The sequence below is a fragment of the Macaca mulatta genome, chromosome X (genome assembly GCF_049350105.2).
Source record: "Macaca mulatta isolate MMU2019108-1 chromosome X, T2T-MMU8v2.0, whole genome shotgun sequence".
NCBI classification, from domain to species: domain Eukaryota; kingdom Metazoa; phylum Chordata; class Mammalia; order Primates; family Cercopithecidae; genus Macaca; species Macaca mulatta.
Window position 1 is genome coordinate 16,307,359 of NC_133426.1, and position 26,533 is coordinate 16,333,891.

The 26,533-nt window shown below is 43.1% G+C and overlaps 2 protein-coding genes across 4 annotated transcripts in view; one reads left to right on the top strand and one right to left on the bottom strand.

The window, feature by feature from the left end:
- The window catches only part of CTPS2 (CTP synthase 2), a 122,214-nt gene that overhangs the window by 49,636 nt on the left and 46,045 nt on the right, over positions 1 to 26,533 (bottom strand). The window lies entirely within an intron of this gene.
- Positions 8,287 to 13,421, top strand: S100G (S100 calcium binding protein G). The gene is made up of 3 exons (XM_028842533.2): positions 8,287 to 8,426; positions 9,564 to 9,707; positions 13,157 to 13,421. The coding sequence occupies exons 2-3, from the start codon at positions 9,573 to 9,575 to the stop codon at positions 13,259 to 13,261; spliced, it is 240 nt and encodes a 79-aa protein (XP_028698366.1). The 5' UTR covers positions 8,287 to 8,426; positions 9,564 to 9,572; the 3' UTR covers positions 13,262 to 13,421.

Consider the following 26,533-nt stretch of genomic DNA (forward strand, 5'->3'; position numbering starts at 1 on the left):
CCAGGTGCAGTGGCTCATGCCTGCAATCCCAACACTTTGGGAGACCAAGGCAGACAGATCACCTGAGCCAGAAGTTCAAGACCAGCCTGGACAACATGGTCTCTACAAAAAAATACAAAAATTAGCTGGGTGTGGTGACACAGGCTGCAGTCCCAGCTATTCAGGAGGCTGAGGTGGAAAGATTGCTTGAGCCTAGGAGGTGGAGGTTGCAGTGAGCTATGATCACACCACTGCACTCCAGCCTGGGCAACAAAGCAAGACCTTGTCTCAAAAATGTGAAGAAAAAGAACAGGAAACCTGCCTTACTGCTTACTTGGGATGAACTTGACAAGCACTTTAAGACCAGAAAATATTTCCAAAAGTCAAGTGTAGGGGGTTGGGAGGTGGGAGGTGGGGAGAGAAGGAAAATGCAGTAGGCATAGGGGCTGCCTAAGAGCATTAAAAACTCCTTGAACAAAGTGAGAGAAGTCTAAAAAGTCCTCAAAGAATACTATGAGATTATTTAGCAACATGGAGACAAACACTAGGAGAAACAGCCAGAAGAAGCTAAAGAGTGGTAGAGAGGGAGTGAGGATTAATGACTTTGTCATTATAGACTTCTCAGAACTGTTGGCTTTTTAAACTTTGCACATAGTATTTTACCAATGAAAATACAAGTTTAAGTCATCAAGAGTAAAATGTAGTATTTAGGCCTTACACTAGGGTATTAGTTCACATTATCCCTGGTGTTTTCAGAAGTAATAAACACGACCTTCTCCTGAAATGATAGCACAGAAAGAAAATCCAAGGTATAAACGCCACTGTGATCCTCTGATTAAAACATGCTAGCATAGGAACCATTGGAGAAGGCAAAAAAATGCTAGAGAAGAGGTGGGAAGCAGGTGAAAATAGGTCTCCAGTACCAAATGTTGCCCTGAACATCAGTGAAAGGAGAAAAGCAGGGAGAGAATTGACAGGCAAGTCACTGATGGAGTAAGGGGACAGGAGGGTTCTGTGTGGACCTAGCTTAGGAGGTCTCATCTGGGAATCACCATTGCATACTCAGGCAAAGAAGAACACCGCCAGGCACCAGCTGGTGGAACCCCAACATTCAGGAAGGGGAAGGTCAGGGGAGGGCAGAGACTATGGTGCCCAAGCCTGACACACCAGCTGTCTTGCAGAGTTATCAGATGATCCTACAAGCTAGATCCTACAAGATGATGATGGGTGGCTGCCTCTTGGGTTATAAGCAACCTGATTCAGCAGCAAAAATTAACAAAAATGTCTTTCTTCCCTGCATTCCTTCCACTAAAACCCTGAGAGACAGAAGAACATCACAGTTTCAAAACATACCTATTTTATTAATACTGGAGTGGTTAAAGAAATAATCTCAAATATGCTTTAGATTTAACACCAACATTTCCAAAATACTCTAGATCTAGATGCATCTGAAAGGAAAACGCATCTTCCGTTGCAAAAGGATTGCCTTTGCTTCCTCTAATTCAGCCTAAATACTGGCTGTCATCTGATCCCCAGATCTGCCCTCTCTTGGAACTGAGCCATATAGCACAAAAAAAAATAAGAAAGGATCAATATGCGATAAGGCTTCAGGAGATGTAAAAGCAGCATGTAAGGATAAATATGGCACTAATTAACCTTTACCGATGTTTTCTGCAGCCCATAATAAAAGTGTAATGAGTTCAAGACTTTACAGCATCCCAAGTGCCTTAAACAACAAAGTCTACAGGAGTGAGGTTCTCTTAGCAACAGTGAAATTCCTGACGGGACCTACCTGACCTCCCCTGGTAAGCTCGGCTTTCCTCTTGTTCCTTATCTTTGAATATTTCACCTGGAGACAAAGGGAAAGCCTACTCACCAGCAGCTATTTCTATTTCCAGACTCTTAGGCAACACACAGCAATTTCCTCTAGCATTTTTCCTTTCCATTTTGTAGCATCGGGGTTTCATCATGTTGCCCAGGCTGGTCTTGAATTCCTGGGTTGAAGCAATCCGCCCGCCTTGGCCTCCCAAAGTGCTGGAATTATAGGCATGAGCCACCACGCCTGGCCTCCTGTAGTATTCTTTACAAGTATTCTCCAACTCATTCCTTTCCTACTACTCATTAGGTTTTCAAGCCTGATTCTGATTTTGATTGTAAGTCATATCCAAGCTGTACATAAAGTATCAAGCAGTTTTACATCAGCATTACTTTCCCTAATGTTGGGTTACACTGATAGCTCCAGCAGCCTCCATCCCTACAGACTAAACCTAAACTCTTCTGGGTGGCTCTCAGGTCCTACCTCACACAGGAGCCCAGACTAGCCATGCCCTCCTCGTGTATTCTAACCTGTAGCTTCTACCTCAGCTAGCTGGGGCCATTGTCAATGGCACCTCCACTCTCCTACCCACCACCATACTACACACGGACCACCTCCTTCTCTACTTTTCCCAAGATGCCTTCTCCCTCCCATTCCTCAGGCTTTAGGGGCCCCCTCCAGTTCCCCTTACTGCCTCATAATTAATGCCATTGTTATGCTCAGCCTACCAAATAAATAACCTATACATTGTCAATTCATTTTCAGTAACTCATTGTAGGAGACTGAATAATGCCTCCCCTACCCCAAAGCTATCCACATCCTAGTCCCTGAAACCTGTGAATCTATAGCAAAAGGGACTTGCAGATGTGATTAAGTTGAGGATTTTTTTTTTTTTTTTTTTTTTTTTTTTTTTGAGACAGGATCTCACTCTGTCTCTAAGGCTGGGGTGCAGTGGCATGATCACAGCTCATTACAGCCTCTGACTCCTGGCTTCAAGTGATCCTCCCACCTCAGCCTTCCAAGTAGCTGGGGCCACAGGTGCATGCCACCATGTCTGGCTAATTTTTTGGTATTTTTTTGTAGAGATGGGGTTTCGCCATGTTGCCCAGGCTGATCTTGAACTCCTGGCTTCAAATGATCCTCCAGCCTTGGCCTCCCAAAGTGCTGGGATTACAGGAATGAGCCACCATGCCCAGCCTGTAAATTGAGGTTCTGGAGGAGGGAAGATTCTGGATTATCAGGGTGGGCCCAGTGTAACCACAAAGGCTCGTAAAAGAGGGAGGCAGGAGGGTCAGGGTCAGAAAAGGGGATATGACCACAAAGCAGAGATCAGAGAGACTGGAAGATGCTATGCTGCTGGCTTTGAAGATGGAGGACGGCCATGTGCAAGTGGCCTCTAGAAGCCGGAAAAAGCAAGGAAATGGATTCTCTCCTACATCCTCCAGAAGCAACACTGCCCTGCCAACCCACTTTATATCTCTGACTTCCAGAAGAAATGGGTATGTGTTTCAAGTCACTGTGTTTGTGGTAATTCGTTACAACAACCATAGGAATCTAATACCGTTATTTACTACAAACAGCTTTAACTTTGTCTATTATTTCATAAATGCATCTCCTCTCAAAAATTAAGTATAGGCTCATCAAGCACAAGGATTACATCTTTTTATTTTCCATCTCCACTGAGGAGTTCAACACAGTGTCAAGTTCAGATCAAGTACTCAATAATGGAATCTCCCAGCGTTTTAAATGTATTAAAAACTAACAGAGGAGACTAAGGGATGGGTCAGTGGGCCAGAGAGTAGCAGAGGGGTGTCTGAGATACTCATGGATGTCCCAAGTTGCAAGTAAGTCACTTCAGCAGACGGGAAGGGAGGAATGGTGCCCTGCTCAGAGGCCGAGTACACACTATGCCCAGTCCTGCCTGACAGAGTCCTGCCTCTAACCTAAAGCAGTTTTTTTCCCATTTCTGGCTTCCAACCTGCATTGTGTCACCAAGTAGTGTGAGAATGGAATCTACAATGGGGAAACCAATGAGCAGTCCCATAAGTACATATGTATTTTTCCAGTCTTTTAAACTTGTTTTTTTCCCCACCAGTAAAAGAAGGCTGCTATGGTTTGACTGCATTGCCCAAAGTTGATGTGTTGCAAGCTTAATCCCCAGTGCAACAGTGTTGACAGTTGGAACCTTTAAGAAGCAATTAAGTTATAAGGGCTCTGCCCCCATGAATGGATTAATGCCATTATCATTGGAATGGGTTAGTTATCATGGGAATGGGTTCCTGGTAAAAGGATGAGCTCAATCCCCTTCCCTCTCTCTCACCCATGTGATACCTTCCACCACATGATGACACAGCAAGAAGGCCCTCACCAGATGCCAGCACCTTGATCTTGGACTTCTCAGCCACCCTCCAGAACTGTGAGGAAATAAATTTCTTTTCTTTATAAATTAGCCAGTCTCAGGTACTCTGTTATAGCAGCTCAAAACAGACAAGAGCCTATATCATTTTCATCAGGAAAAGAACTTTCTTACACCTCAGAAAAGAACCTTCTTATACCTCCAGATGTAAACATAATACTTAAGTGTGATACTACTTGTGGTCCTAATGTTAACATACAATGGTTGTCCTCAGAGAAGCCCTTCTCCTGGGAGGGGAATGTGGCATGGTGGTTGAGGGTGCAGGCTGGGCCTGAACTTGAATCCCAGCTCTACTACTGACCAGTAATGTGACCTTGAGCAGATCCTTGGATGTCTCTACAGACTGGGGGGACCAACAGCATCCACTTCATAAAGTTGCAGCAAGGATTTAATGAGGCCATGAGAGTTGGATGCCTAGGTCAGCACACTGCCCATGGTAAAAATATGCCCTCAAGAAGCATAGGCTATGGTCAGGAGGCCTCTGGGAACTCAACTGCTGAAGGTGAGCACAGGCTGACCCAAAAGAAGTGAGCCTCACAGCCCAGGCAAAGGTTGGAAGTGAACTTTGTCTGAAGGTCCAGGGAAGGTAGACACCAGGTCAGGTGACAAGCAAGCTATACTTTCTGGGAAAGTTGCGTTTGAGTATTCAAGGTCTCTTTTAAACTTCAGGATCAAAGATAGTAAGAACCCATGGATAGCATTTCACACCCATTTTGTTTTGCAGGGACCAGGTACTAACACTGTACCCTCTTCCTGAAGGTGCTTTTCAAGATACTCTGTGCTGTCAACTTCAAGCAGAATAACCCACAGAAGCCTGTGGTGCCCAGAGCTCTTAAGATATGTTACTCTTGGCTTTCCTAGGAAAAATTAAGTCTGTCCAAAGATCAAACAATTGAACAGTGAGGTGATAAATAACCTTTGCCTCTCCATTTTTCCAGTACCACCCTTGTGCCTGACATTTTCCCCCCTTCTCTAGTTTCAAAACGCACTCTTGTGAACACACCCTGTATTTATCACTTGTCTCCATATATTTTTAGTTAATGTTTCACAAGAGTATCTATTAGTGGATTTTTCATGTTTCCAAGTGCAAGTTTACCCTCATGCTTTTAAGTCTATGGGTAAAGAGAAAAATAAGAGACAAGAGATGTGACTGGTAGAAGTGAACAAGTAAAAACTTAAGAAGCCCCACAGGCTGTTTTTCAGGTTCGAGTTTTGCTAGCATTGGCTGCAAGTAGAAATTCTGACAATAGGCAGCATTGGGCCCTTTTTTTTTTTTTTTTTTTTTTTTTTTAAAGACAAAGTTTCACTCTTGTTGCCCATGCTGGAATGTAATGGCACGATCTCGGCTCAACGCAACCTCCACCTCCAGGGTTCAAGCAATTCTCCTGCCTCAGCCTCCTGAGTAGCTGGGATTACAAGCATGCACCACCATGCCTGGCTAATTTTTGTATTTTTAGTAGATATGAGGTTTCTCCATGTTGGTCAGGCTGGTCTCAAACTCCTGACCTCAGGTGATCCGCCCACCTCGGCATCCCAAAGTGCTGGGATTACAGGCGTGAGCCACCGTGCCCAGCCACATTGGGCCAATTCTAATCAGAAGTTGTCCCTTGAAATAAGAGATTTGTAGTCTAAAAGACTATTAACCAATACTGCTCCAAAAGTTTTTCTTTGAGATAATTTATATATATACATACACACATGTCATATGTAATATATGGGTGTGTTATATAGAACATGTTATCTTTCATCAAATGTATCATTACTAAGATGACATATAGTTATTAAAATCATTTCTTCAATACAGATGCAGTGGCTCACGCCTATAATCCCAGCACTTTGGGAGACTGAGGCGGGCAGATCATTTGAGCCCAGGAGTTGGAGACCATCCTGGGCAACACGGCAAAACCCATGTTGTATTTCTCTACAAGAAATTAAAAAAAAAAAAATTATCTGGGCATGGTGGTGCATGCCTGTAGTCCCAGCTACTTGGAAGGCTGACGTAGGAGGATCACCTGAGCCCGGGGAGGTTGAGGCTGCAGTGAGCTGTGTTTGTGCCACTGCACTCTAACCTGAGTGACACAGTGAAGCGGCCTCAAAAAAACAAACAAAAAAACCAGATGCAAGAAATGTAATAATCGCCCCATTTGATTTTAGCTCACAAGTGGTAATCTGAGAGAAAAGATAATTTAAGATGCTATTCGACAACTGGGGAGATTTGACATGGGCTATGATAATGGCATTGTGGTTACATAGGAGAATGTCTTTGTCCTTAGGAGACAGATGCTTAGGTGTTTAGGGGGGAAGCATCTGGATGTCTGTAATTCATTCTCAAATGACTCAGGGGCGGAAGAAAGTGTCTGTCCAGAGAAAGAGAAAGCAAATGTGGAGATGTTAGCAATTAGTGAATCTAGTTGAATGGCAGACTGGCGTTCATTGCACTATTCTTGCCACTTTTCTGTAGATTTGAAATATTTTTTAAAAGATGTTAAAAAAAAGATAGTTCTTGTTATGATTAAGCACAAAAGCCTACTTCCTCCCAGGAAAACAGAACATATGTGTAAAAACACTGGCAATTTTCTAAAATCTTGATTAAAATGCATTGCCAAAATCAGAATATTTTTGTGTAAAATCTTATAACTAAAAATAAAATGCCTGTCTTTACTCCAACCAGTGAGTTAACACATATTCTATATTGGTACATAGCAAAGTCAAAGAATCCATAATAAAAACAAGAATAATATATACAAGACAGCAAAGACACATGGAATGATAAATGCTCAAGATTGGCGGGAAGCTTTTAAGGAATTCTATTAGATTTCCCATTTGTTCTCCAATGTAAATAAGGCCCTAGAATTTTAGAGCTGAGAAACATCAGGGAGAAATACAGTCCCAATAGTTCAGTCCTCAGTTTGTAGGTGATATAAGGCAGAGTCAGAGAAAATTATTTAAGTGTGGAAGTGTACAAGTGTTTCAAAGCTGTAAAGTGCTCTTAAAATCCACCTGGAACCCCTTCCTGTGAGTTACAATCAGCATTAGATCAATGTCCCTTGGAAATGTCCTACTTATTTCATGGAACTCTTTCCAGTAGAAATCAATTTCCTTGGCAATTTTAAATCACGGCAGTTCCAAAAAGTTTGAAGTATTTCCAATTGAACAAGAGTAAGTCAAGTGTTCTCACAAGTTTTTCGAATGGTAACAAAATATATTTGGTAAGGAAAAGGATAATGAGAAATAAAAAGGAGACATGGGACCAACAAATAATAAAAGAGCTGAAAAAATGACCATGTTACCCAATATTTTGATTTGCCAAATAAAACCACAAAGTACTGAGTATCTTCTTTCCACTTCTTAAACCCGCTTCTGAAGCAATACTTCCATTCATTCATTCATGTATTCAAATATTTAAACTGCTAATATGTAAAGACATCAGAAGGACTTCAACGGCCATACTGTAATTTTTAAAACTATGTAATATTGTCCTTCTATGACAGCATTTTTTCTTTTTTACAGACAGGATCTCACTCTGTCACTCAGGCTGGAGTGCAGTGGCACAATCATGGCTCGCTCTTGCCTCAACCTCCCAGGCTCAAGGAATCCTCCCACCTCAGCCTCTACAGTAGCTGGGACTACAGGCATGTACCACCACACCTGGCTGATTTTTTAAATTTTTCAGTAGAAATGAGGTCTTGCTATGTTGACCAGGCTGGTATCAAACTCCTCACCTCAAGCCATCCTCCTGCCTCAGCCTCCCAAAGTGCTGGGATTACAGGCATGAGCTACTGAACAGGGCAGCATTTTTTTTTTTGGATATGAAGAAAGTTATTTTTTAAAGTCTAAATATGCAACTAAATTGAAAATAATCCTCTATATCTAAGTTTATGAAATGTGAACTGTGAGCAAATATCATAATTATACATTGGAGGGAAAACATAATCTCAGGGGGAAAAAAATTCAAGCTTACACTTAGGACTCTGAACCATGAAGCAACTGTCGAGATGGACCTTTATTGGATCTTGCCCTTAATTATGGATGGAGTTCATGCAGTCTTAAGCCTGGGTGTCAAAAACCATTAATAATTACCCTTAAATGGCCAACAAAAGGATATTTTCATAATCAGGGTGGTGTGCCTGTAAAGACTATATAAGTCTCACGATTCTGCTCAGCTTTTCAAACTCCTCTTTGATTCTTCTAGCTGTTTCACTATTGGGCGACCAGGTTAGTGTGATTTTGGTACTACCTAGAGCTCCTTCTGTTTGCATTAATACTCTGCTTCCTTTCAGAATTGTGTGAAAGATAATGGTCTGGGGAGAAGGTGAGTTTATGCCATCTGAAGATATTCCCTGTAATTTAGAAGCTAGAAACTGTGGTCAAGTATTCTTGAAGACCACAGCCTGCAGAGTGCAGATCAGGTACATAAAAAGTGAAGAATGTCATTAATTGCTAATAAAAATCTTTGGCTCCAGGGACCATCCCCCCCATCTCCTAACAGATATACTCTAAGAACAGACATTCAACATACTATCTAAGATGGTTTTTTTGTTTGTTTGTTTTGTTGGTTTTTTTTTTTTGCGACGGAGGCTCGCTCTGTCGCCCAGGCTGGAGTGCACTGGCATCGCACTCACTGCAACCTCTGCCTCCCGGGTTCAAGCGATTCTCCTGCCTCAGTCTTCCAAGTAGTTGGGACTACAGGCACGTGCCACTACACCCGGCTAATTTTGGTATAGAGACAGGGTCTCACCATGTTGGCCAGGCTTCCACAGTCTCGAACTCCTGACCTCAAGCGATCCACCCTCCTCGGCCTCCCAAAGTGCTGGGATTACAGGCATGAGCTACCATGCCCGGGCTAAAATGCTTATTTTTAAAGCCGGGCGCGGTGGCTCAAGCCTGTAATCCCAGCACTTTGGGAGGCTGAGACGGGCGGATCACAAGGTCAGGAGATCGAGACCATCCTGGCTAACACGGTGAAACCCCGTCTCTACTAAAAAATACAAAAAAAAAAGCTAGCCGGGCGAGGTGGCGGGCGCCTGTAGTCCCAGCTACTCGGGAGGCTGAGGCAGGAGAATGGCGTGAACCCGGGAGGCAGAGCTTGCAGTGAGCTGAGATCCGGCCACTGCACTCCAGCCCGGGTGACAGAGCGAGACTCCGTCTCAAAAAAAAAAAAAAAAAAAATGCTTATTTTTAAAACATGTTGGCAGTTACTGGTGTCATTCCCACCCCAACGTTCTCTTTTCCTTATTCTTCCCCATTTATGCCAAGGAAATGGCCCAATGGCACTAAAATCCTGCTGACAACCCTCAGCACAAAACTCTGCTTCAGCTTTTTGGTAAGTTTTATTTTCTTCCCAATTTATAGGGCACCAGAATGAGCACTAAAAAGTCTCCTGAGGAACTGAAGAGGATTTTTGAAAAATATGCAGCCAAAGAAGGTGATCCAGACCAGTTGTCAAAGGATGAACTGAAGCTATTAATTCAGGCTGAATTCCCCAGTTTACTCAAAGTAAGTGGCCATCCGCAGAGCCCGCTTAATGGGACTGATGGTGGGGAGGGAAGGAGGGGAGAGGACTCTGGTAAAGCTTTATAGGGACCATCGCTTGAGGGAGGACACATGCAGGTGGGCTTTCTTCCCCTTAAGTCAGGCCACATTTCAGAAGGCAAGCTCTCAGAAAACAAGGGCCAAGCCTTCTCTCCCTCCCGCAGCCTCAGCACAGGACTCTGCAGGACTAGCCATGGTAAATGGAAGCAATGCCAAATTATGCCTGGAAGACCCACAAGTCATCAAGCAAACCCACTAAGGCCTTCAGCAAGGATTCAGTAATTCTGTGACAGGCTTTAGGAAAACAAAGAGGATTGCAAAATAGTGTTAGCTGGCCTTGGATGGGCTTCATTTTTATATGTAAAATCCCTCAACAAGACCAACATTTACTTAGCAGTCTGTTAGGAAAACCCACTGACAAATTGCCTTGTCAGCACTCATTTATATTTCAAAAGCATTTAAATTTGTGTTCATCACTTAAATTTGTGTTAATGAGGCAACCATGCATTTCTAAACAACTTTCAAGAAAGGACTACATTTCCTGGGCCATAAAGTTTCACATCAAAATCACCCCAGAGTTGTCAAAATCAAAATGTATTCAAGGCAACAGAGTGGAGAGAAGAGCTGATCCTCCTCTCTCCAATATACAGTACTTTCCTTTTGCTAAAGAAAAAACTGACTGAGGACATTTGCTAAAGATGGTAAGGCAACTCACTCCAGGAGGGCCATGGCGATCCATACTGAAACAGGTTCTTGCCATGGGGAGAGAGATTGGGCTCAACTCCTAAATGGACAAGTGGGGATTTACGATCATGGAACAGGATGGGGGGGCCAATGGATGGAAAATTACCAGGGAAATATCCAGGATAAGGAGTTTTTGGTTAAATTGCCTTGATAGGATCCTAGTTGAAGGCAGGCCAGGTGATCAGATATTAAGGGTGGTCAGATACAAGGACAAAGAGGGGAAGCCCAAGGTCGGGTCTAGTTAAGCAGAGGACTCAAACGAGACAGTCATTGTCATTTTGCAACTAAAAACCATCTTCACAACAGAAATGACATGCAATTGTTCTTTATGACTCAGTCACTATTTAGCTCTAACTTCAGGAGAGAACATTTCTTCAAATATTTTAACCAGCTCTCCAGATTTTAACCAGAAATGTCCCTTCTGCCAATATGACAATTGGAAAGACTTCTGTTTTTAATACTAAAAAGAAAAAAAGCTGAATTCAATGACCCTGTAATCTGATATTTTCTCATTTTCTTTTTTTTTTTTTTTTTTTTGAGACGGAGTCTCGCTCTGTCACCCAGGCTGGAGTGCAGTGGCCGGATTTCAGCTCACTGTAAGCTCCGCCTCCCGGGTTCACGCCATTCTCCTGCCTCAGCCTCCGGAGTAGCTGGGACTACAGGCGCCCGCCACCTCGCCCGGCTAGTTTTTTGTATTTTTTAGGAGAGACGGGGTTTCACCGGGTTAGCCAGGATGGTCTCGATCTCCTGACCTTGTGATCCGCCCGTCTCGGCCTCCCAAAGTGCTGGGATTACAGGCTTGAGCCACCGCGCCCGGCCATTTTTTCTCATTTTCTTATAGTTGAAATACAGAAGAACTTGTAAAAACAGTTAAAATCACTAGCAGAAAAATGGACTTTTTAATTAAAAAGCAAAACAAGTTAGTGAGACATTTTAAATTTTAAAAAACCCTTTATTTTTTTCTAAAAGGAAGAAAAATAATCATCTAACAGGAAAGCCTAGGCCATGTACTCAAACAAGTTAACTCAAAAGGTAACATGAGTAACTTTTTCTATACTTTATGTCCTTCCTACAAAAAGTACATAAGACATAATCTGGAACAAGGTAGGAAGACAAATGGTAAGTTCTGAAAGTGTACTTACATGTACCTGATTATATTTCCATAAGGTTTCCATTACTAAAGTTTTCCACCATACTCTGTTTCCATATATCATCACCATGTATGGTTTAGAATCTAGTAAAGGCTTCAGGAAAACAGTGTTTCATATTCATAAATCAAAGGCTGAATAAGTAACTTACGGTTTGGTCTTGTAATCAAAGCAAAGTGCTGAGTGTTTTTGTAGGAATCTTAGGGGTTAAAACAGATCTTCCATAGAGATGTGTTGCACAACATTGTGAATCTACTTAGCACTACCGGGCTGTATGCTTAAAAATGATTAAGAGCATAAATTCAATGCTCTGTGTTTTTTACCACAATTTATATATACATATATGTAATATAGTCTAATTTGAAACTGACAAACTGAACGGTTATTTCAATCGGTTTTCTAAGTAGTATTTTGCACAGATAGACTCCTACCTGAAAATCCAAGTAGTAATGGCTTTAAGGTTAGAGTTTTATGGTAGAGACAAAAATTAAGTCCGCTTAAGACACTGCAGGAAGTTCAGTAGTCAAAAAGCCTGCACACGATCTCACATGACATCTCAAGCAGTGGTTCTCCAAGTGTGGTCCCAGAGCAGCAGCACTGGCACCACCTGGGAAGCTGCTGAAACTATAGATTCTCCAGCCTGGCCACCACAGCAAGACCTTGTCTCTACTAAAATTTTCAAAAATTAGCCGGGTGTGGTGGTGCATGCCTTTAGTCCCAACTACTTGGGAGGCTGAAGCAGGAGGATCATTTGAGCCCAGGAGGTGGAAGCTGCAGTGAGCTGTGATCATGCCACTGCACTCCAGCCTGGGTGACAGAGCAAGACCTTGTGTACAGATTCTCAGGCCCCACCCCAGGCCTAGTGAGTCAGAAACTCTGGAGGTGGGGCTGGCAATCTGTATTTGCTAAGGCCAGCACGCCTATCGTGTGATTCTGATGCATGCTAAAGCATGGGAACCATTGAGCCAAAGTCATTTTGCATAACTCAGCGTTTGGGAAAAACTGGGCAGTGGTTAGTTAAGTGGTTGAGTTCTGGAGTCAATGTGTGGACCCCAAAAGGATTATAGAAGGAGCCCTCCCAGCCTGCTGCCTCATGTAATATGTCAGCCCTAGCCCTGGAGCAGGAGACAAACCCAGCTCCCAGGAAAACCTTGGGGCAGGGGTCCTCAACTGTTTGTGCACCACGGGCAATCCAGTGAAGCCCAAAGATCCCTTCTCAGAAGAATGTTTTTAGAGGCATAAAGAAAAAGACCCAAGATTACATAAGAAAACAACTGTATTAAAATACACATTGTATTAAAATAATAAATGTGTGATATGGGGGGGGGGGGAAAGGTAGCCAGTTCTATGACACAGAGCAACATGACAGCTAGAGCTGGTCTCCCTCTGTTAGCTATTAGATGCATGTCACTGGAAACCTGGGCTGCCGCCTTCGCACACAGACCCAAGGCCTCTAATTTCTGAGAACGTGTAGCAGTAACTGATTCATTTTTTCTCCCCTCCCCTCTCCCATTCTTTTAGGGTCCAAACACTCTAGATGATCTCTTTCAAGAACTGGACAAGAATGGAGATGGAGAAGTTAGTTTTGAAGAATTCCAAGTATTAGTAAAACAGATATCCCAGTGAAGGAGAAAACTAAATAGAACCCTGAGCACTGAAGGAAGAGCACCTGTGCTGTGGTTTTATCCTATGTGGAATTCCCCAAAGTCTCTGGTTTAATTATTTGCAATTATAATGATCTGGCTGTGAGGTTCAGTTATTATTAATAAAGAAATTATTAGACATACCTTACTTTGTTAAGTACTGACCCTCATAACATAATAGACTTGAAAGTAACCTCAGTGTGATTCAACGAATTCTATAGATTTAAGAGAGAGAGAGAGAGGGAGGCTGAGGCAGGAAGAACACTTGAACCCCGGAGGTCAAGGTTGCAGTGAGCCATGATCACACCACTGCACTCCAGCCTGGACCACAGAGGGAGACCCCGTCTTAAAAAAAAAAAAGAAAGAAAGAAATGTGAGGGCCAAGATAGCTCTGTGATCCTGCCCAAAACTACAAAGATGGTGTGGGAGACCTAAAAAGAATCCAGAAATGCCAAACCAACTCCCTTGCTCCACTTTTCTGCCAGAATCACCCTGTTGCTTGCTCTCCTTCCTTAACTCCTCAGTGCTCGGGTCATCTCCAATTTCCACTCTGATCTCACACTATCCACCAGCGAGTGAGAAAAACACTTCACAAACAGACACTTGACATCATGCTATCTCCCAGACCTCGCTGTGCTTTCTTAATGAATGACCCTACAGAAGGAACACAGGACCTAGAGGCGGCCCCACTCATCACTGACCGGGTGGCCTCGCGTCTACCAGCCTAACGCTGTGGTTCTGGCGTGTGACGTGTCATATAAAAGATCACAGGAAGACCTTGGGCCCTCTCAACTCTTGGCATCCTGTATCCTGACAAAACAGCCAGCCCTCAAGTTCAAGTTCCACTTTTCACATCCAGCTGGGGGATGCAGGGGGTGAAGTGACGACAGTGGGGAATATGGAGGCACGAAGCACAGAGAAGGGAAGGGAACTTTCTGCTACCCCTTACCAGATAAGAGTTCAAATGTTAACTTCAAGTTTGTCCAAGTTACCAATGGCTCAAGCTGACCCCAATAGCCTGCTCACAGCAGTGCCCCAGAAGCTAGATTTTTATTTCTTCTTTATCCTCGCAACTCTCCTCCGCAAAACACCCATGAAGTATCAAAGTATCAGTATTGGGTCCCATTGCCTTTGAACGGTCTCTCTCAACCTTTCTTATTTTCTTTTTTTTTTTTTTTTTTTTTTTTGAGACAGAGTCTTGCTCTGTCGCCCAGGCTGGAGTGCAGTGGTATGATCTTGGCTCACTGCAACCTCCGCTTCCTGGGCTCAAGCAATTCTCCTGCCTCTCAGCCTCCCAAGTAACTGGGATTACAGGCGTGTGCCCCCACACCCGGCTAATTTTTGTACTTTTAGCAGAGACAGGGTTTTACTATGTTGGCCAGGCTGGTCTCAAACTCCTGACCTCAAGTGATCTGCCGGCCTCAGCCTCCCAAAGTGCTAGGATTACAGGTCACACCCAGCCTCTCTCAACCTTTCTTAAGCCATTATCACCCTCCTAAGGAGCCTTGTTAAACACTTGTTTCTAATCGCCACCCTCCAGGAAATTTTAACTCCAGAGATGTCTTGTGCATCTGTTTATGTGCTGTGTGCATATCTGCGCTTTAGACATGAAGATTTTTTTTAACCCCACTGCTGCCCTCCCCACCAAAAACCCAATTGTAACCCCCTTGGGAGTGACATGATATGCTTTTGAACAATGTTCTTCAAGCAGTTTATTATTTTTACCTCACTCTCTAGAGCCCAGACTGCCACACTATACTTCCTGTAGTTGACATCAGAAAGATATGGGATCATTTCCGCTTTCAAAATGTAGAAAATGATGCTACTGAAGGAGTTTCAAACTACATAAGCCCTCTAAAGATTCTGCTATACGGCCCTGCCCTCAAGCTGAAAATCACTGCCTGCAAAGTACTGCCTTTGACTTATTTTCAGTTTTAGGGATTTTTTGTGTTTTTTTGTTTTTTTTTGTTGTTGTTTTCGTTTTTTTTTGTTTTTTGTTTGTTTCTGTTTTTTTGATAGGGTCTTGCTCAGTAGCCCAGGCTGGAGTGCATTGGCATTTTCAGGGCTCACTGCAGTCTTGACCTCCTGGGCTCAAGGGATCCTCCCACCTCAGTCTCCCAAGTAGCTGGGACTACAGGCATGTGCTACTATGCCTGGCTAATTTTTATTTTTTTACTTTTTGTAGAGACAGGGGTCTCCCTGTGTCGCCCAGGATAGTCTCAAACTCGTGGGCTCAAGCAATCCACCCACCTTCATCTCCCAAAGTGCTGGGATTACAGGCATGAGCCACCATGCCTGGCCTTTTTTTTTTTTTTTTTTTTTTTTTTTTTTTTATCCAATGAACTTGAATGTGTATGCTGGGTTCTTCTGTCAAGTTGGCTGCTGTCATTTTTCCAGAAGCTGGATGACTCTCTGAAGTGGGCAGAGGAGCACATACCCACACTCCCACCTCATCTACCCATAAAAGGCTGGGCAGGCCCAGGGTTCTCTCTGGGGTGTTTGAGCTCAGAGAGAGAGAAGTAGCGGTTGATATAAGCACAGGGGTGGTGGGGACAGGGTGACCAAAGTGAACTGGGCACAAGATGAGTAGCTGGTATATAGTGACTTGGAAGGCAAGGTGCTTGAGATTTCCTGGAAAATCTCTGCAAGTGCACAGTAGAAACTATTATCATTGGTTACGTACTTCAAGAGGACTGGGCAGATGGCGGGGGCAGGAATAAGAGAGCCACTACTCACTTGACAAACTCTTGGACATTTTGATTTCTGAGCCATATGGATGTGTGTCCTATCAAAAAGAATAAATGAAAATGTTCAATAGTAAGAGAACACTTTGTAAATCTCTGGCTGCTGCTCTTTGTGATTAGCCTCTCAGCACTCTTATTTGGAATAATCCGAAAAATACAACTGTCTAAATTTTGGGAGGAGAGTATACTTGTGGAGATTTGGGAAGAAAGAAAATAAGTATGGAAGTTTCCCCTAATAATAAAATGAACTTCATTGGAAGCCATTTCAAACATTTAGAAAGCTAACTAGAAAAATAGAAAAGTGGCGAGGCGCAGTGGCTCACGCCTGTAATCCCACCACTTTGGGAGGCCAAGGCAGGTGGATCGCTTGAGTCTAATAGTTCAAGACTAGCCTGGGCAACATGACGAAACTCTACAAAAAATACAAAAATTAGCCAGGCATAGTGGCACACACCTACAATCCCAGTTACTCAGGAGGCTGAGGCAGGAGGATTACCTGAGCCCGGGAGGTGGAGGTTGCAGTGAGCCAAGATTGTGCCATTGCACTCCAGTCCAGTCTGGGTGACAGAGCAAGACTCTATCTCAAAAAAAAAAGAAAGGTGATTTCTAACTCACCAAGAAACAGAGGAGATTTTATAAACAGTTGAGGGACCGTTTAAATAAAATTTGTATCATTCTAACTCAACACAAGAACATTCTCATGGTATTAAAACTCTTAAACATTTCTAATGACTCATTACATTCCACTGTACAGATACCCCATAATAGTCTTAACTATTTCCCCATTGTGGGGCATTTAGATTGTTGTCATTTCCGATTCTTCCAAATGTTATGATGAGTAGACTGTTGTCATCGCTAATTCTTCTAAATGTAATGAGTACCTATTCATATTTCTGTCAACATTTCCGATTTCCTTAGGAGAATTTCTGAGAAGTAAATGTCTGAGTCAGAGGGTATGGATTTTGTATGGTTTATCAAACAGACCACCTAACTGATTTCCCAAAAGGTTGTATGGATTCGTAACTCTACAGGCAGGAAGGAGAATGCCAGCTTCACTCCCCAGGGAGCATTTGCTGGTCTCATTTTAACAACTGTTTTGTTCATGATGGTGCACATTTTTAATCTGTTGCTGGTTGTGATAAGAATCCCTTACTATTTCACCATGAAGTTTACTGTCAGCTATTGCTTTGAGAAAGATACTCTTCTTCTTTTTTTTTTTTTTTTTTTTTTTTTTTTTGTTGTTGAGACAGAGTCTCCCTGTGTCGCCCAGACTGGAGTGCAGTGGCCGGATCTCAGCTCACTGCAAGCTCCGCCTCCCGGGTTCACGCCATTCTCCTGCCTCAGCCTCCCGAGTAGCTGGGACTACAGGCGTCCGCCACCTCGCCCGGCTAGTTTTTGTATTTTTTAGTAGAGACGGGGTTTCACCGTGTTAGCCAGGATGGTCTCGATCTCCTGACCTTGTGATCCGCCCGTCTCGGCCTCCCAAAGTGCTGGGATTACAGGCTTGAGCCACCGCGCCCGGCCTCTTCTTCTTCTTTAAGAAGTACTGGTCTCTTCCTAGTTCATTGTGAGACTGCGGGCACCAGGTTTCGATATTGAGCATGTATGGCGCTACAGGGTTTCTCTCTTTTGTTCAATCAATATAATGTGTTAATTTAATTCCCAGGATAAACACACTACCCAGTCATGATCATTCTTTAATGCTGTTAAATTGGATGTTCTAATATTTTATTTGAGATTTTTCACATCTTCATTCCTAACCAACGTTAGTCTATGGTTTGGGTTTTTATTATTTGCGGTGTGTGTTTTGTTCGGTTCTGATACCTAGCTCATGCTAGCTTCTCATTTTAGCCTATGTTCATTCTAGGTATCAATTAGCCCCTCGCAGAGTTAATATACATTATCTATTTCAATTCCAACATATATAAAGTACCTATTATGGGCAAGGCACTATACGAGATGCCATGAGAGATACAAATTTCCAGACCTCTGAGATTCTAAGTCAGTAAGTCTGGGACCAGGTCAGGGGAAGGATTCCTCAGAAAAGTAGCATTTCAACTGCACTTTGTAGAAAGAACCTTGAGGGGAGCATGCAGGAAAGGGGCAGCAGTGGGCATTCAGAGAGAGAGAAAATAGCCCGAGCAAACACATCATGCCCAAATGCAAGGCCGTTCAGAGAACGCGCACACCCTGTTTGGGGTGGAATGTCAAGTATGAGGAATGAAGAGGGCACACCCGCTTCAGATCATGAAAGTCTTTGGTCGCCATGCTGAGTCCACCCAAGGTCACAAAGGGAGTAAGAAGGTGTAGGAGTCACAGAATGACAAAAAAAAAATGTATATATTCAAGGTGTACAACAAGATGTTTTCATCTATGTATACACTGTGGGAGGATTACCACAAGTAAGCTAACATATTCATCACTTCACGTAGTTACTGTTGTGTGTGTGTGATGAGAGCAATGAAGATCTACTCTCTTAGCAAAGTTCAGCCTCCCAAAGTGCTGGGATTACACTGTTATTAACTATGGTCCCCATGCTCTACATTAGATCTCCAGAATTTATTCATCTTATAACTGCAAGTTTGTGTCCTTTGACCAACATCTCCCCATTTTTCCCACTCCCATTTCACCCTGGTAATATCACTCTACCCTCGGCTTCTACTTTGATTGTTTTAGATGCCACATATAAGTGAGATTATACATTATTTGTCCTTCTGTGCCTGGGTTATTAACATAATGTCCTCCAGGGTCATCCATGTTGTTGCAAATGGCAGAATTTCCTTCTTTTTTGAAGCTAAGTAGTACACACCCCACATATTCCATTTTCTTTATGAACACTTAGATTGATTATGTATCTTGGTTATTATGAATAATGCTGCAACAAACATGAGTGCAGATATCTCTTGAACATACTAGTTTCATATATTTTGGTATGTTTTGGATACCCAGTAGTGGGGTAGGTGGATCATATGGTAGCTCTATTTTTAATTTTTTGAGGCACCTCCACACTATTTTCCATAATAGCAATGCCAATTTACATTCCCACCAAGAGTTTGCAAGGGTTCCCTTTCAGGAGAATTTTTCTTTCTTTCTTTTTTTTTTTTTTAGACAGAGTCGGACTCTGTCACCCAGGCTAGAGTGCAGTGGCGTGATCATGGCTCACTGCAGCCTCGACCTCAGGCTCAGGTGATCCTCCCACCTCAGCATCCTGAGTAGCTGGAACTACAGGTGCACACCACCATGCCCAGTTAACTTTTAAATTTATTTTTTATTATTTATTTATTATTTTTTGAGACGGAGTCTTGCTCTATCGCCAGGCTGGAGTGCAGTCGCACGATCTCAGCTCCCTACAACCTCCACCTCTCGGGTTCACACAATTCCCCTGCCTCAGCCTCCTGAGCAGCTGGGACTACAGGCACATGCCACCATGCCCGGCTAATTTTTTTGAATTTTAGTAGAGACAGGGTTTCACTGTGTTGGCCAGGATGGTCTCGATCTCCTGACCTCGTGATCCACCTGCCTCAGCCTCCCAAAGTGCCAGGATTACTTTTTTATTTTTTTGTAGACATGAGGTATCGCCATGTTGACCAGGCTGGTCTTGAACTCCTGGGCTTAAGCGATGCTCCTACCTTGGCTGCCCAAAGTGCTTAGATTACAGGTGTGAGCCACCGTGCCCAGGCAAGAACTTTTCTTTCTCTGAGTAGAAAAAAGTTACCTCAGCCAACACTCTGATGTCAACTCTAAACCTGCTATCCCCACAGAGGCAGTATCAAAGGAGTATTAGGCTCCCAGAGTGATCTGTAACAAGCTATTTAACCCATATTATAGCTGTATTTTTTTTCTTTTTTTTTTTTTGAGACAGCATTTCACTCTTGTTGCCCAGGCTGGAGTGCAATGGCACGATCTCGGCTCACTGCAACCTCTGCCTCCTGGTTTCAAGTGATTCTTCTACCTTAGCCTCCCAGTAGCTGGGATTACAGGCACCCGCCACCACGCCCAGCTAATTTTTTGTATTTTTAGTAGAGACAGGGTTTCACTGTGTTGGCCAGGCTGGTCTCAAACTCCTGACCGCAGGCAAGCCACCAGCCTCAGCCTCCCAAAGTGCTGGGATTACTGGTGTGAGTCACCACACCTGGCCTATAGCTGTATTCCTAATGACTGCTTTTGTAGAAAAAACGTTTTTTAGCCCTAACTAACCTCCAAGTGATTTCTATATGATCTTTTTAATAGTCAGGAGATGCTTACTTCAACACTCTAAATGCAAACAAATCCTCAAAGTAATCAAAATTGCCTAAAAGATAACTCTAAGTGGGCCGTCTGGGTTTTTTCCAACACCTCTTAATTTCCATTCCATATGAAGTTGTTGAAAAATAATAGAGATGAGGAAAATATTTTAAACAGGGCTTCAACTAAAGGCAGGAAAATGTTATGCATTAATTAATTATACTTAATGTATAACAAAAATCAACTTTCACCCAAATCAGCTTTTAATTATGTGGCTGTTTCACAAATCTACGATGGTAGATGTAAAATTCACTTAACCCTGAAAATTCCTGGATCAAAAAGGGATAAATGACGTCATACCTATGATAAATAATGAAAATTGAAATAATATCAAATACCGAAATCTCAAATATCCATTTGCATCTTGTTAAAATGCTTTGAATTTCTCCCTGTTCCTTTCCAATACCACCATCCAAGTGTGCACGTGTGTGTTCATGTCTTCTGAAGGTGGAACATGAATTCTGTCTTCAGGGTGTAATAGCTTATGTAAATTCAGAATTTTTAGTTACCTTTTTCAACAAACAGAAAAGAAATGCTTAGAGTTAAGCACATTCACATGCCTACACATTAGACTGAGATTGTTCATATATATATGTATATATATGTGTGTGTATATGTGTGTGTGTGTATATATATATGCCTCAAAACCTGAAAATATTCAAAACACAAAGTCCAAAATGCTGTGAACTACCCTACAGATGAACTGGAGAGATCTGAAGCCAAATTCAAGGTCAAGGATGTCAGCAGCAGCCATGTGACTGATATAGAGTTAGAATGTAAGGCAGCAACAGCTACGCTCCTGGTTATGTACCATCTAGAAGGCAGCTGAGACTACTCTGAAGCAGGGCCAAAAACCAGAGTTGCTACAGAACCTTAAGTATTCTGCAAAGTCCCAGAGCCTTCACTTTCACCTTGTGGATTGAGCAGAGAAATGACACAATAAAATAAATTGTACTCATTCTCTCCTGGGCACTCTGAGACGCAGAAAGAGTCTACCTTAACCCTTAAGGAAAAATCTGTTTCTCTTTTTATGTGTGTAAGAGACACCCTCTCTTGGATCTGTTCTGGATGCCAGTGTCTCTACTGATTTCATAATCAGCCATAGCACTAATCATGCATGCCAAAGGAGGGTTATGATGGCCCATGGACAGATTTTAGGAGGAAATATTCCCTATAGAAGGCTCCTGGTTTCCAAATTGTTTACTTTCCTAGCTAGAAGAGCCAGAATGACCAATCCCCACAAAGTAACTGTTATTTGCTCAAGCTTAAGTAACTCTGCAGGCTTCATGGTGCTTGCTGCCTTATGATTCTACCTCCTTAGTCTTTTTTTTTAATAAGACTTCTGACATCGATACAAATGCTGGCTCTTAAGGCTATTTTTCTCCAACAAACTGATTGCAGGCCATAAAGATGTTCAATAGCAATTAGCTTTTATTGTTCTCATCTCACTTATGTGTATAGGAGCCATCAAAATGTAAAATGCGCACATCCTCTGACTTAGCAACTCCCCTTCTAGGAATTTATCCCTGCAGATGTGTTCACGCATGGGTGCAAGGATATATGTACATGGATACTAATTTGCAGCATAATTTAAAGAGCAAAATAATGGACACAAACTAAATATGAGACTGGTTAAATAAATAAGGATACAGCCATGTAGCATACAGCAGGGCAAGCACACCAAAGATATCCCTGCACATTGATGTGGAGTGATCAGTATATAAAGCAAGGTGGGAACAGTGTCTGCAGCATGCTACAAAGTTGTTTTGTTTGGTTTTGTTTTGAGACAGGGTCTCGCTCAGTCACCCAGGCTGGAGCGTAGCGGCGCGACCACAGCTCACTGCAGCTCAACCTCCCGAGCTCAAGTGATCCTCCCACCTCAGTCTTCCGAGTAGCTAGGACTATAGGTGCATGCCACCATGCACAGCTAATTTTATGTATTTATTGTAGAGGCAAGGTGTAACTATGTTTCCCAGGCTGCTCTCCAACTCCAAGACTCAAGCAGTCCTCCTGCCTCAGCCTCCCAAAGTGCAGGGATTACAGGCATGAGACACTGCACCCAGCCAAGATTTTTTTTTAAAGGGAATACATATTCATACGTGTGTGGCTAAGTGGGTACACACACACACAAACACACACACACAAATCTCTGAAATAACTAAAGAAATGCATCAGCTGAGTTCCTGTAGTTCCAGCTACTTGGGAAGTTGAGGTGGGAAAATAACTTGAGCTCAGGAGTTCGAGGCTGTTGTGTGCTATGATCAAACCTGTGAATATCCAGCCTGGGTAACATAGTGAGACGGCCCATCTCTTTAAAAAGAAAAAAAGAAAGAATGAAATGGATCAAAGTACTTGCCACTGGGGAAGGGAACTGAAGTGAGGTGGTGGCAAAGGAGAGACAGTTCTGTACCTTTTCTGCAGGGCTTAACTTCTTTACCCTGTGTATAAAATTTTTTTTTTCTTTTTTTTTTTTTTTTTGAGACGGAGTCTCGCTCTGCCGCCCAGGCTGGAGTGCAGTGGCGTGATCTCGGCTCACTGCAAGCTCCGCCTCCCGGGTTCACGCCATTCTCCTGCCTCAGCCTCCCGAGTAGCTGGGACTACAGGCGCCCACAACCGCGCCCGGCTAATTTTTTGTATTTTGAGTAGAGACGGGGTTTCACCGTGGTCTCGATCTCCTGACCTTGTGATCCGCCCGCCTCGGCCTCCCAAAGTGCTGGGATTACAGGCGTGAGCCACCGCGCCCGGCTCTTTTTTTTTTTTTTTTGAGGTGGAGTCTCGCTCTGTAGCCCAGGCTGGAGTGCAGTGACGCAATCTCGGCTCACTGGAAGCTCGTCTCCCGGGTTCACGCCATTTTCCTGCCTCAGCCTTCCGAGTAGCTGGGACTACAGGCGCGTGCCACCATGCCTGGCTAATTTCTTTGTATTTTTAGTAGAGACGGGGTTTCACCGTGTTAGCCAGGATGATCTTGATCTCCTGACCTTGCGATCTACCTGCCTTGGCCTCCCAAAGTGCTAATTACAGGCGTGAGCCACTGCGCCCAGCCGTGTGTAAAAATTTTTTAATGCACATACACATACCCCCAGTAAAGAATAATCATCAAAGAATTAACCTTGCCAACACTATCTAACAGTGGCACCTACTGGTAAAATCGCTTCCTATCCCAAAGTGTATCTTAGAAAAGAAAACCCATAGTTTTCCTGGCACAACCATTTCAGCTATTAGTCAGGAAATATGTTTATATTAAAGGCTCATAAGGAACCCTTCATTGGCATTAGGCCTTCTGAGCATAAGAGTTAAAAGTACCATCTGGCTGGTAAGTTATGGTTCATTATGGTTTGAGTTACAAGCTACAAAAAAAGAGTGGAGAATGCTTCTATGTGCTTCCGTGGGGTGATCTCCAGCATATAGTGTTAAGCGAAAAATGCAAGGCAGGACAAAACTGTGCAGAGTATGCTACCATTTTCCTAAGAAGGGCAGTGGATGACAAAGACATACAGCTTTACTTATATCTAACAAATGGGAAGATAAACCAAGAAAAAAAGAATGAATGCTTGCCATAAGGGAAGGCAGTGAACAGGCTACAGGGGACAGAAATAGAACTAGATTTCTCTAAATCAGTGGTTCTCAACCAGGGTGATTCTGCTCCTGTCCCCAAGAGATATTTGACAATATCTGGAGGTACTTTTAGTGTCACAATTGGGCAGGGGTGAGGGAGTGATACTGGCACCTAGTGGGCAGAAGCTCCCACACACAACAAAGAATAATGTGTCCCCAAATGTCGATAGCACAGATTATATATAAGGAATTTATATCTAGAATATATAAAGAACCGTTACAATTCAATAATAAAAATACAAATATCCCAATTTTAAAATAGACAAAGGATGTGAATGGACATTTCTCCAGAGAAGACATACAAGTGGCCAATAAACACATGAAAAGATGCTCGACATCCTCAGCCATCAGGCAACTGCAAATCAAAGCCACAATGAGATACCACTTCACATCTACTAGTATGGCTATCATCAAAGAGACAGAAATAACAAATGTTCACAAGGATATGGACAAATTAGGACCATCATACATTGCTGGCAGGAAATTAAAATGTTGCAGCCACTTTGGAAAATAGTCCTGCAGTTCCTCAAAGGGTTAAACACAGAATTACCATATGACCCAGCAATTCCACTCCTGGTGAAATGAAAACATATGTCCACACAAAAACTTTCACATGAATGTTCACAGCAGCATTACTCACAACGCCAAAAAGTAGAAACAATGCAGATGTTCATCAATGGATAAATAAAATGTTGCATGTCCATATAATGAAATATTAGTCAGCAATAAAAAGAAACAAAGTACTGATACATGTTACAACATAGACAGACCTTGAAAACATTATCCTAAGTAAAAGCAATCAGTCACAAAAGGCTACATATTGGATGATTCCATTTACATGAAATGATTCAAATAGGCAAATCTATAAAGACAGAAGGTAGACTAATGGTTGCCTGGGGCTGGTGGGGATAGGAGGTTTGGGGGTGTCAGCTAAGGTGTGTGGGATTTCTTTCTGGAGTAATGAAAATGGCCCAAAATTGCTTGTAATGAGAGTGGCACAGATCTGTGAATATGCTTTAAAAACATTGGATTATACAGTTTTTTTGTTTGTTTTTTGAGAAAAAGTCTCATTCTGTTGCCCAGGCTGGAGTGCAATGGCACAATCTCAGCTCACTGCAACCTACGCCTCCCGGGTTCAAGCAATTTTCCTGTCTCAGCCTCCCTAGCAGCTGGGATTACAGGCATGCACCACCACGCCCGGCTAATTTTTTATATTTTTAGTAGAGATGGTGCTTTAACTTGTTGGCCAGTCTAGTCTCGAACTCCTGCCCTCACCTCAAGTGATCGACCTGTCTAGGCCTCCCAAAGTGCTGGGATTGCAGGCGTGAGCCACCATGTCTGGCCAGATTATATAGTTTAAATGGCTAAATTTTGTGGTATATGAATTATATCTCAATAAAGCTGTTTAAAAAAAAAATCACGATTGTGAGGCGCGAGCTCCATTAGAAGGAGGTGCCCAGCAGCAGGCACACGATTGGGTGTGCATGGATGGCTGGCAAACAGCCTGACTGAAGGCCAACCATCATCTTGCAGAGCTCACTCTGTTAGTGGTGAGCACAGAAACATGGGGCAGAGGGCAGAGGCAGGTAAAGAAAAGAGGTCAGGAAAGCCTTCCTCAGGTGAATAGGAAGTTGTTGGTAACTGAGTTGTTTTTTTTTTTTTTTTGAGACGGAGTCTCGCTCTGTCACCCAGGCTGGAGTGCAGTGGCCGGATCTCGGCTCACTGCAAGCTCCGCCTCCCATTCTCCTGCCTCAGCCTCCCGAGTAGCTGGGATTACAGGCACCCGCCACCTCGCCCGGCTAGTTTTTTGTATTTTTGTAGTAGAGAAGGGGTTTCACCGTGTTAGCCAGGATGGTCTCAATCTCCTGACCTCGTGATCCGCCCGTCTCGGCCTCCCAAAGTGCTGGGATTACAGGCGTGAGCCACCACGCCCGGCCTGAGTTGTTGTTAATTAAATTCTTCTTTGGTTTCATTGAGATTCCAGGGGGAAAGGGATTTTAGGCAGGTGGACATCTCAGGTATGGGAAACCTCAGACTGCATCTGAAAACTAGTTCAGACTGTCCAAACGTAAAACTCAAAGCATGTAGCCTGGGCTACATAGTGAGACCTTGTCTCTACAAAAAAAAATCAAAAAATGAGGTGGGAAGATTGTTTGACCCCAGGAGGTCTAGGATTCAGTGAGCTGCGATCATGCCACTGCATTCCAGCCTGTGTGACAGAGTGAGACCTTGCCTCAAAAAAACACAAAACAGAAAAAAACTCAAAGCCTGGGAGGAATCAGGATGCCATGGGATGAATCAGCAAAGCAGCAGGTGACAGAGCACAATGGCTTTGGGACCCAGCCCAGAATCCTGGACTGAATATGTTAAGAGAAAAGAAACTGATGGAAGATGAGGACTGGCAGCAGAATCACTGTCACTTTTGTTTTAGAAAGACAGATGACCACCAGTGTGGAAAATAGGCAGACTGGCGATGAGTCTGGAGACAGGACAGCTCATTTATTTATAGTAGATGTTATAAATTGTTGTCACAGTCAATTTAATCCTTTCCTAAACATTAAGCTTGAAAGCTGCGACAAAGAGAAATCAGTCCAGGATTATGACTGTCTTTA

What these genes read in the sequence shown, in the direction of transcription:
- S100G (XM_028842533.2), top strand. Translation starts at nt 9,573, where the DNA reads ATGAGCACTAAAAAGTCTCCTGAGGAACTGAAGAGGATTTTTGAAAAA. An exon ending in AATTCCCCAGTTTACTCAAA is followed by an intron (nt 9,708 to 13,156) that starts GTAAGTGGCCAT and finishes CCATTCTTTTAG; the next exon opens with GGTCCAAACACTCTAGATGA.